We start from the raw sequence: 12,089 nt of genomic DNA on the forward strand, positions 1-12,089 counted from the left end.
TGTGGAACTTCCCGATTCTAAAATGCTGTGCGGAGTTTGACTTCGCTCCTTGCTTTAGGGTCTGTGCTGGGTGCTAGATTCACTTCCGCTTTGCCAACATTTGCATCTGGTGGCTTCGGGCAGCTACCTTAAGAACGGTCTGTCTGCCAGCACCTGTCCTCTCCTGTTTGTACTGTTTCCCAGTCACAGGTACTGGTGCTCATCGTTTTTTACTGAGCCGCCTGTTGGCGGGGTTCTGTCCTCTCTGAGTAAGAGTATGTGACTACACAGCCCCTCCCTACATGGAGCTCCCACGTAATGGAGCCTCGACAGAAGGCCGAGCGTGTGTGCTACTTGTCTTTTCTTTTTTTTTTTAAGATTGTATTTATTCATTTGACAGCACAAGGGGGCAGGGAGAAGCAGGTGTGGGGTTCCATTCCAGCACCCTGGGATCGAAGGCAGATGCTTAACGACTGAGCCACCCAGGTACCCTGAGAGTATATGCTATTTTCAGACATTTAGATCCCTTGAAAGACATTGTCCTTGAAATCTCAGTTTAATAATTCCTTTGCTTAGCAAATACTGTTCGCACTTGGAAGTCCTGATGTTGGGGGATATAAAGACAAGTAAGCCACAGGTCCTGATCCTCAGTGTTTTCCAAAGAGTAGAACATTGATCGATGGTGATGGGATGGTTTTAGATGGTACCTGACATTGTTAATTATAACTAGCCCATCAAACGTGTGTTTCATGGAAATTATTGTTTAAGAAAAGATGTGGACGGCCTGGGTGGCTCAGCCAGTTGAGCATCTGATCTTGGTCTCAACTCGGGTTTTTTGTTGTTGGTTTTTTTTTAAGATTCATTTATTTGAGAGAAAGAGAATGCATGTGTGACGGCTCCTGGCAGAGGGCAGTAGGGGCTAGGGAGCTGGATGTGGGGCTTGATCTTGCGACCCAAGCTGAAACCAAGAGTTAGATGCTTAGCCAACTGTGCCACCCAGGTGCCCCTCGACTCAGGTCTTGATCTCAGGGCATTGAGTTCAAAACACACTTTGGGCTTCATGCTGGGCTTGGAGCCTACTTAAAAAAAAAAAAAACCTAATAAAAAGAGAAAAAGAAAAGATCAAAGTGGGTCTTCTAGGACAAATAAGTGAGTTATCTTGAGGAAAAATATTTAAATTCTTAATTCAGGTAAGGACAAATTGTAAAGGTTGGTTAGGGGAACCCTGATCCCAGGAGACTGAGGGACGCTTGAGGACTTCATCATTAAAAGGAGCTTTAGCTTTATTTTCAGTGGAGTCCAAATTAATCACATTTTAATGGAAGTCTGTGCTGTAGTAAATGTTGATTTCTCAAAATAGTAGCATTATCTGAGTAACTTTTGGCGGTGCAAAGATGCGTTGTCTAGAATATTCATTGCAGGGGAACCTGGGTGGCTTAGTTGTTAATCAGCTGCCTTGGGCTCAGGTCATGATCCGGGGGTCCTGGGATGAGGCCCGCATCAGGCTCCCTGCTCAGTGGGGAGCCTGCTTCTCCCTCTGCCCCCACCCCCAACAAATAAATAAAAATCTTTAAAAAAGAAAAAAAGTATTCGCTGCAGCATCGGAGCAAAGTTGGAAACAGCTGAGGGTACTGATGGGTTAAAATGCTAGACCTCAGCGCAGAGTACTAGTGTGTAGCCATCACAGATGGTATGGTAGGTGTAGATGCGGCCACAGAGAACCATCCAGGGCATCCAGGTGAGTGGGGGAGGCGAGGTGAAAAAGCCAGAGATTAAAAACCTAAAGGGTGCGCCATCATGTTGACAGTGGTTCTCTCCTTAGCTGCTGAGACTTCAACAAATTCTTTTTACCTCCCAGTATGTTCTAACTATGAAATTATGAAATAAACAGGTGCATTTTTTTCTTAATAGAGAAAAATGAAACTTCACACTTCACGGGGATGGGGAATAGTGTGGCTTTACTGATCCTGTTGTGATTTCTTCTCTTAACAGGTGTGGGGGCACTGTTGGTGCTATTTTCACTTGTCCACTAGAAGTCATTAAGACACGGTTGCAGTCTTCAAGATTAGCTCTTCGGACAGTCTATTATCCTCAGGTTCATCTGGGGACCATTAGTGGAGCTGGGGTGGTGAGACCAACATCCGTGACACCTGGACTCTTCCAAGTTCTGAAGTAAGTTCAGTGCCCGAGCGGGACCCCAACCCCCACAATGACTACAGAAGGTCTGTCAAGCCCATCAGATGGGTGTTCTGTTTGCAATCTCTGTCCAAACTTGAGAATTAGGTTTCCGCACTGATACCTTTGAGCTCTGACCTCCCTTGGCAGCGGGGGTGCGTGTGATCATCGTCCAGCGACAGTCAAAGTAAACCTAACAAAGCAAACCAAAAACCCATGTTTAAATTGTTGCATCAGAATGTTTCTCTTGCCAAAATCTTTTGAGGGCTGGCAAGATCTGGGTTGGTAGAGTGACATTAAAAATTTAAAGACTGCGCATTATGTAGAGATAAAATATTCTGATGTTTTTAATTTGCTGTTTGGAAATAATTTTACATTTATAGAAAAGTTGTGACATATATTTAATGAAATAGTTTTTTAAATGTTTGTTTCATACCGAGGCTACCTGCTTAGTGTGTTATTTTTACTGCATTAAAAATGTCTCATTTGCTTATGAAGTGGCTGAAGATTTTGAAGGCTGGAGTTTGGCTTATCAGTTTCCATGCTTAAGGTAGAATCAGAAACAAAGAAGAAGGCTTGGTAATGCCTGAGTTTTAGCTTGGGGCCGTGTACTTTCATAGAGGTGTTTAACAGGGGTTCAGTTTAACAGGGCTCAGTCGGAGCACACGACTCTTGATCTCAAGGTTGTGAGTTTAAGTTCACGTCAGGTGCAGAAATCACTTAAAAATAAAAAATCGTGGTGGCTCAGTTGGTTAAGCGTCTGCCTTCAACTCATGTCATGATCCCGGGGTCCTGGGATCGAGTCCCGCATCAGGCACCCTGCTCCGCGGGAACCTGCTTCTCCTTCCGCCTCTATACCTCCCCCGCATCCCGCTCATCCTCTCTCTCTCTCTGACAGATTAATAAAGTCTTTCTTAAAAAAATAATATCTATTAAAAAATCTTTAAAAAATTAGTGTAAAAGGGCTGTTTCAATGAATAGTAGTTGAATTTAGCTAAACAGGACGTTGAGGTTTCTGAAACTTAAGCAGAAAAGGGTGTGTTCAAGAAAGACATTGCTATTTTGTCACTGTAAGATGTTGAGTTGGGAAATGTTAGGAAAAGATGAAATAAAACGGAAATGTTCTGTCTTAGTAACCATTCACTTTAACACTTTGGACAGAATTCAGTCACATTTTAGATAAGGTGGAATGAATTGGAAAGTTCTAAATTTATTTTTAGTCACGTTTTGTTTGTAAAGACTACTAATGAGTCATCCAGGCCTCCATGCCAGATGTGTGTATGAGAGTGCGTCTGAGTTTATAGAGCGAAATTGGACAGCAGACCGGCTGCTGAGGGCAAGGTCCCAAGTGAGAGTATCCAAAACCCAGCTGGGAAAAGGGGGCTGGTACCCAGGACTCCAGGACCGTCAGCCGAGTCCGTGAAATACAGAGAAGGGGCTTGGAGACACAAAAGACAGAAAGCCTACCTAGAGACAGGCCCAGAAAAGAGAAACTCGGAGATAGGGAGGCACACTTTGATCCAGGTAGGGAGAGAGACAAGTCCACATGGTTAAAAGCTACGACTGTGGAAACATCCCCATCCTGGTTTGTCTTTTTACATGTTTAGCCAGTGGCAGTGTCTCACATGACAACCTTCTTCTGAGGAACACACAGTGCTTTGGACATAATGAAATAGGTAATTTGCCAACTTTACTGACATCCAGAAAGAACTTCCTCTTAACGTGCTTGCCAAATAACTCATGACTAGTGGATTTATCTATTTACTGTAGCTGGAAACTGTTACCCAGAAATTGTGGGTGTCCGCAGGGCCAAGCTTGTACGGTAAAGAAAGGTAAATGGGATGTTTCTCCGGCGGCAGTTTTTAGGCTGCATGTTCTACGTCCCCAGTATCTCTGTCTCTCTCCTATAAATCTGTCTTTCTGGTTCTCTATGTACATATTTTCCCTCAGTGAGGACGGTTGTTACATTAAAATGTCAGTCAAAGGAAAATAGCCTTCCTTTCTTATAAAATACCGGAACAGTGCCCACGCCACAACACACACAGGCCAACTCCTTTCCCCTGGGGACCCCCAGCAGTCATCAGTTCACACAGCCACAACTACACAACTAGGACACGTTACTGACACATGAATACTTTTTAAAACCGCGTGTTCTGGGGGCCTCTGGGTGGCTCAGTGGGCTAAAGCCTCTGCCTTCGGTTCAGGTCATGATCTCAGGGTCCTGGGATTGAGCCCCACCTGAGGCTCTCTGCTCAGCAGGGAGCCTGCTTCCCCCCTCTCTCTCTGCCTACCTCTCTGCCTACTTGTGATCTCTCTGTCAAATAAATTAATAAAATCTTTAAAATTATAAAAATTTAAAAAATTTTAAAAATCACATATTCTGTATTTACATCAAAATATGCTCTCTATTCACATCAAAATATGCATAATGGAAGTATTAAGTAAAATTTTTGTCATAATATTTTGTTAGAATAGTGTTTGTAAGGTGATGTTTTTCACTCAAAAGCTGTTTCATTAAGCTTTATTTCCTCAACTTGATGTATATATACACTTTGAAGATTGTCAACTGATCTTCATTAGCTTTCGAGTTAAAAAATGATCACGTTTCTATAGTATTACTTCACTCAGTTTTCACAGGAACTCTGAGATCAGCACTCAGGTGTGAAATAATTTTATAGACCCTTACTTTATAGATGAGGAAGTGCAAATTAGAGGTTAAGTGACTTGCTCAATGTCATTTCAATGTATATTCACCTTAAAGTAGATTTCTTTTTATTTTTAAAGATTGATTGATTGATTTGACACAGAGAGAGAGAGAGATCACAAGTAGGCAGAGATGCAGGCAGAGAGAGAGGAAGGGAAGCAGGCTCCCTGCTGAGCAGAGAGCCTGATGCGGGACTCGATCCCAGGACCCTGAGATCATGACCTGAGCCAAAGGCAGCGGCTTAACCCACTGAGCCACCCAGGCGCCCCTTAAAGTAGATTCCTAAGAAAGATTGAAGCAGCTAAGAGCAGACGGTGACAGCCCCCTCCCCATCCCTTCCTCAACCACCCCCCCCCCCCCCCAGCACGAAGCTCTGCTGCTTCTTTCATGTGGAAACAGCTGTGGCTCCAGCTCAGAGCCGGACAGGACCACCCTCGCCGCACTGGCCTCGGCTTCTGCGTGGTTGCTGAGTCTCCGTGACAGCCTGTTGATGTTGGAGGCCCCGGAGCTCCCATGGTGACCCTCTGCCCTGCTCCCGCCGCCCCGTTCAGGATAGCTTCTGGTCTTGGGGCATTAAGTACCACCTGTAATGACGGCGTTTCTCCCAAGCATCACTGTCGTCCGCTGCCTGTGGGACGGCTCGGCTTGGGTGGCTGCCAGGCATCTGGAGCGTTGCTGGCACTGCTCCGAGCCTCCCCCGCCGTCCCCAAGTCTTCTCGGTGTCTGGGAAAGGCAGCTCCGTCCTTCCCACTGCGGATCTGAAGCCCCAGAGTCACCTGAGATCTTACCTCTCACTGCCCTGCGGGAGGATCTCCCATCTCTGCCTCCGGCGTCTGTCGGAAGCTGACCCGCAGACCCCTGGGCCCTCCTTGCTCCGCCACCGCCAGGAGGGTGGCCGCCACATGTCCCCGTGCTGCTCCACGGGCGTCCTGACGCCCGCTTCTCAGCGTGTTCTCCACGGAGCCCTCAGGGCCCTCCACGCACCAACCACGCACAGCCCAAGGACCAGAGTCACAGTCATGCTTGCCACTCAGTAGGCTCTCCCGGTGGCCGCCCCAGTGTCCCCCCCGCCCCCCGCCATCAGTTCCCCTCCCGCACCCAGCTACACTGGCCTCCTTTCTGCTCCTTCTCAGCCTTCTATCCTAGGAGCAGTGCAGCGTTTGCCGCGGAAGGGCCTTTGTGCTAGGACGCCTCTGCCTGGCTGACTCCCAGTTGTCGCCTCTGCGGGAAGGCCTTGCAGTGACCATGCTGTTTAAAACTGGGCCCCCCCTCTCGCCCCATGCCTCCTTCTGCTCTGTTTCTGTCTCCAGCACTTACTCTCCATCCAACATGCAGTGTAGTTTACGTGTTTATATCACTTACTTTCTCTCTGGCCCATCAGAGTCAAGGTTCCTTGAACACAGGGACTTTGATTTGTCTTGGTCTCTGAGGTGTCCCTGTGCATGTAGAATGCTGCCTGTCACATAGTAGTACGCATTCAGTACCAGTAGAATGAATGAATGAATTGGGGCATGTCATAAGATACGGGATATAAAGGGTTTAGCGCACACACCGTACCGTGTAAATCATGAATGCTAGCCACTGTCAAAATATGTACTTTCTGCACTTTTTTTTTTTAAAGATTTTGTTTGTTTATTTGACAGACAGATATCACAAGTAGGCAGAGAGGCAGCCAGGGAGAGAGAGAGGAGGAAGCAGGCTCCCTGCAGAGCAGAGAGTGGGATGTGGGGCTCCATCCCAGAACCCTGCGATCATGACCCGAGCCGAAGGCAGCGGCTTAACCCACTGAGCCACCCAGGCGCCCCACTTTCTGCACCTTTTTAAACATAAGATTTATAACCGAGTTTCTTGGTGGCCAAGGCAAAAAAGGGCGACTATCCTATTACATAATTCTCATCTGAAGAAAGTGTACTTGCTCTGCAGGGGAAATCTACGGCTTTCCCTATTATGCATTCTAAAAGCAACGTGTTACTCAGCACTTAAATGCGGAGAGCGCCAGCATGGGTCCTGGGACAGGGCAGCTGTTCTCTCTCTCTGCGACCACCCTGCTTGAAGCAGCCCTCCCCTCCAATGTAGGTTACCAGCTGGCTTTCTCCTCCTTCCCTGAACGTGGCTGAGCCAAGGGCAGCAATGGGCATCTACAGAGAGGGCTTTTTTTTTTTTTAAGATTTTACTTATTTTACAGAGATCACAAGTAGAGAGGCAGGCAGAGAGAGAGGGAAACAGGCTCCCTGCTGAGCAGAGAGCCCAATGCAGGGCTCAATCCCAGGGCCCTCGGATCATGACCTGAACGGAAGGCAGAGGCTTTAAGGCACTGAACCACCCAGGCACCTCCAGAGAGGGCTTTTTATCTGGTAAATGACAAAAGGAGGACAAGAATCAGGCCTTTTCTCTATAGCACAAAGCACATCAGGGTTGTCTGTTCACAGTTGCAGAGGACATTGAGTTACCAAACACCCAAGTGAATAAAATGATTATTCACTTAACACTAAGTAGCTTATTTCTAGTCTTATCTTTCAGGCAGTACTCCTTTAAAAGACTCAACCAGGCAACAGAATTTCTTTACAGGAAATACATTTTTCAAAATGCAAATCAGTGTTTGCACATGGCTCATGTCAGGGTAAGCTGTTACGAAAAAAAAAAATTATCCACTACTGGAGCACCAGTAGTAACCTTTACATTTCGAATATAGTTACTTAAAAAGAAAAAAAAAGGCAAGATGCTAGCATATTTAGGTTCTCGCTGTTAGATTTGCCATAGCGATTACTAATACATGAGTTTATCTCTGGTGTCTGCTTTACAAAGTCTTCAGAGGGGGCGCCTGGGTGGTTCAGTGGGTTAAGACTCTGCCTTTGGCTCAGGTCATGATCTCAGGGTCCTGGGATCGAGCCCCGCATCAGGCTCTCTGCTCAGCGGGGAGCCTGCTTCCTCCTCTCTGTCTGCCTGCCTCTCTGCCTACTTGTGATCTCTGTCAAATAAACAAAATCTTTAAAAAAAAAAAAAAAGTCTTCAGAGTTCATCTTTTTCTGTCAGAGCTATTCTGTAAACTACTCAGATACCTTATTTTTGTTGTTTCAACTACTTTTTTAATCTGGAAAGTAATATATTAGGGAGGTAGTCTCTGTCTTATAAAAACTGTGTTCAGGGGCACCTGGGTGGCTCAGTGGGTTAAGCCGCTGCCTTCGGCTCAGGTCATGATCTCAGGGTCCTGGGATCGAGTCCCGCATAGGGCTCTCTGCTCAGCGGGGAGCCTGCTTCCTCCTCTCTCTCTGCCTGCCTGTCTGCCTCCTTGTGATCTCTCTCTGTCAAATAAATAAATAAAATCTTTAAAAAAAAAATTAAAAAAAATTAAAAAAAAAAAAAACTGTGTTCAGATGAGATCTTTGTCTTGGATTAGTCTGCAGTATGCATATTGTGTTTAAACCTAGCGAAGAGAATGAAACGCTCCAAACAAGAGCCTAGTTTTCTTTCGCATTTCTTTTCTAAATTAAACTCGATATGACTGTGGGAAAATTAGTCTGGATCCTGACATGCTTTATTATGAAGCCGAAGCATACCATTTATAGTGGGAACTTGATTGTTCCAGACGAGTTTTGTAAACATCCAGATAGGTTAGAAGTTGGGATTATGTAACAGATTTGACTTTTTGCCCACTGTTAGTATGCGTAGCTATGGAGACCGTCTTTCTGCAGTTCTTAAAAGGCCTGAGTCACTTGAGGACACCAGTTCCCTACTGCATTATAGATGAGAGGCTTGGGGCTTCCTGGAGCCAGAGTCCCTTAATTATGCTGAACTGCCTCCTGCGCCTGGCTCTGCACCCTGGCCATTAATGGGACCACAGACAGAATCTAAACTTGAAAAATGTTTGGCTGCACTGACCATTTGAAATCTTTTATATCTCTTATAAGTTGTAGGTCACTTAAAGGTGTTACTTGAGAGAGGTTTTTGTTCAGAGAGCTTGGCTTTTTGAAAGCCCAGTCCTGTTCTGAGCAAGAGTGAAAGTAAAGTATTTGCAGTTGAAAACACTAAATTCTCCTGCCTAGGAAAAGCCGAGTGGCTTGTTTGAGCCAGTAGGAAAGTTCACTCTAAGTGCAGGAACTTCAGTTGGCATGTTAGGTTTTACAGAAACCCAAGAATTGTCTTTACCCCACCCCTTGCTTCTGTGACTTTGTGGGCTGTCGTCATGAGTTTACTATTTTTATAACCTATGACCTATAACTTTTTTTTTTAAAGAACTTTTTACTTTGAAATAATTTCAAACAGAAGAGTTACAGAAATGGTACAGATTACTTGGTTATATTCTTTACCTCGGATCACCATTTTGTAACATTGCCACATTTGTATTTTTTCATTTTTTTCTGGATATACATATATATTTTTCTCTGAACCATTGGAAAATAGATTACATGCAATATGCCCCTTTACCTCAGTTCTTCAGCATTTATTTCCTAATAACAAGGGTATTCTTTTCAAGCCACGGTGGTTTTCAAATTCAAGAAATTCGGTATTAATATACTGCTTTCTAACTAACCCTACTAACTAACCCATTTTCATTCCTTTTATTTATTTGAGAGAGAGAGAGAACAAGAGAGCGTGTGCATTGGGGAGAGGGGGCAGAAGGAGAAGCCAACTTCCCCTGAGCAGGGAGCTTGATGCAGGGCTCGATCCCAGGACTCTGCAGTCATGAACTGAGCCAAAGGCAACATACTGAGCTACCCAGGCACCCATGCTCTGTTAATAGATCTTTTCCAAGGACGCTTTCTTTTCTCCTTGCCGGGTGGTTTTTTGGTTTGTTTAACATTAAGATGTAATTCGCATACCATACGGTTTACCCATTTAAAGAATACCATTTGGGACGCCTGGGTGGCTAAGTTGGTTAAGCAGCTGCCTTCAGCTCAGGTCATGATCCCGGCGTTCTGGGATCAAGTCCCACATCGGGCTCTTAGCTCAGCGGGGAGCCTGCTTCTCCCTCTGCCTCTGCCTGCCATTCTGTCTGCCTGTGCTCGCTCTCTCCCCCTCTCTCTCTCTGATAAATAAATAAAAATTTAAAAAATAAAAAATAAATAAAGAATACCATTCAACTTTTTTAGTATGTGCACAGTTTTGTGTGGCCAACGCTACTAATTTGATCTTAGAACATTTTTATCCCCAAAAGAAACCTCTCACCCATTTGCAGTCATTCTCCCACTGCCCAGTCCGGCCGAGGCAACCATCCACTATACACTTTCTGTCTCTAGACTTGTCTGCTCTGGACATTTCATAGAAATAACATGAAACAGGGGCGCCTGGGTGGCTTAGTGGGAGCCCACATCGGGCTCTCTGCTCGGCAGGGAGACTGCTTCCCTTCCTCTCTCTCTCTGCCTGCCTCTCTGCCTACCTGTGATCTCTGTCAAATAAATAAAATCTTTAAAAAGGAAAAAAAAAGAAATAACATGAAACAACAATATAGGGCCTCTTGTGTCTGGCTTCTTTCGTGTAATGTTTCTTGAAGGTCATCCTTGTTTTTGTGTTTATCAGTGCTTCCTTCCTTTTTATTGCCAAGTAATGTTACATTGCGTAGCTAGGTCTCATTTTAAATGCCTTGCTTTTACATTCCCCAGATGCCATCACAAAAAAAAAAAAAAAAAGAAAGAAAGAAAGAAAAAGGTACACTCTACTTAGAGTAGATGTGTTCTCTAATGATGATCTCAGACAAAGGCCCTTCATGTGATGCTCAGGGCTGGCCGAAGAGTTCAGGCGACCCAAACAATAGTGCGTCATGGGATCCCTTGAAAGGGCCTGGATTGATAACTGCCAGTAGGGAAAACACTGTATGATTAGAAAATAAGACCATTGTTTAAAAAAAAAGAGAGAGAGGGGGCGCCTGGGTGGCTCAGTGGGTTAAAGCCTCTGCCTTCGGCTCAGGTCATGATCTCAGGGTCCTGAGATCAAGCCCCACATCAGGCTTTCTGCTCAGCAGGGAGCCTGCTTCCCCCTCTCTCTCTCTCTGCCTGCCTCTCTGCCTACTTGTGATCTCTGTCAAAATAAAACAAAATAAAATCTTTAAAAAAAGAGAGAGGGCACCTGGGCTGTCATTAAGTGTCTGCCTTAGGCTCAGGTCATGATCCCAGGGTCCTGGGATTGAGGCCTGCGTCAGCCTCCCTGCTCAGCACAAAGGCTGCTTCTCCCTCTCCCACTCCCCCTGTTTATGTTCCCTCTCTTGCTGTCTCTCTCTCTGCCAAATAAATAAATAAAATCTTTTTTTTTTTTTTTTTAAGAGAAAGAGAAAAGAAGACAGTTGTCTCCCTAATATTTTGTAATAACAATTCAGATGGAACTAGGGTGCAGTTCATTGCTTTTTATTTTTTATTTTACTTTCTTTTTTAAGATTTTATTTATTTATTTGACAGAGATCACAAGTAGACAGAGAGGCAGGTAGAGAGAGGAAGAGAAGCGGTTCATTGCTGAGCAGAGAGCCCGATGCGGGGCTCGATCCCAGGACCCTGGGATCATGACCTGAATTGAAGGCAGAGGCTTTAACCCACTGAGCCACCCAGGCGCCCCAGTTCATTACTTTTTAAAAGAATAGCTTTATTGTGTTGTTATTCACATATCATAAAATTTACCCTTTTAAAATGCACAATTTAAAATTTTGAAGTGCAGTGGGTTTTAGTATAGTCGCAGAATTATGTAACCACAGCCACTATCTAGTCCTAGAACATTTTCAGCACCCCAAGGAGACATGTACCCATCCATAGTCATTCCCAGTTCCCCCTCCCCCACCCTGGCAACCGCTGAACTACTCCATCTCCCTGTGGTTAGGAATGTTCTTGACAGCTGTTGTAAATGGAATCCGTTTGTATTTTTGTATTCAGATTGTTCATTGCTGCTGTGTAGAAATACAGTTGGTGTTTGTGTATCGATCTTGTTCACTGCAACCTGCTGAACTTGTTTTTTCGTTACAGTAATTGTTCAGTGCTTTCCTTAGTATTCCTGTGTATGAGAGTGTGTTGTCTGAGTAAAGAGCTTTGCTGGGGCGCCTGGGTGGCTCAGTCAGTTCAGCCTCGCACTCTTGATTTTAGTTCCTGTCTTGATCTCAGGGTCATGAGTTCAAATACCTTTTATTTCTTTTCTCTTATCTAATTGCTAACCTGCCATTTTTTTTTAAAGATTTTATTTATTTATTTGACAGAGAGAAATCACAAGTAGGCAGAGAGGCAGGCAGAGAGAGAGAGCGGAGGAAGCAGGCCCT

General features: G+C 44.9%; 1 protein-coding gene across 1 annotated transcript in view; it reads left to right on the forward strand.

The window, feature by feature from the left end:
- SLC25A33 (solute carrier family 25 member 33) overlaps window positions 1-12,089 on the forward strand; it is a 36,938-nt gene that overhangs the window by 12,550 nt on the left and 12,299 nt on the right. Inside the window, exon 2 of the mRNA XM_082685359.1 lies at window positions 1,972-2,151. Coding sequence (XP_082541485.1) covers window positions 1,972-2,151 — 180 coding nt within the window. The remainder of the gene's footprint in view (window positions 1-1,971; window positions 2,152-12,089) is intronic.

This window comes from Mustela nivalis, assembly GCF_964662115.1.
Source record: "Mustela nivalis genome assembly, chromosome: 10".
NCBI classification, from domain to species: Eukaryota; Metazoa; Chordata; class Mammalia; order Carnivora; family Mustelidae; genus Mustela; species Mustela nivalis.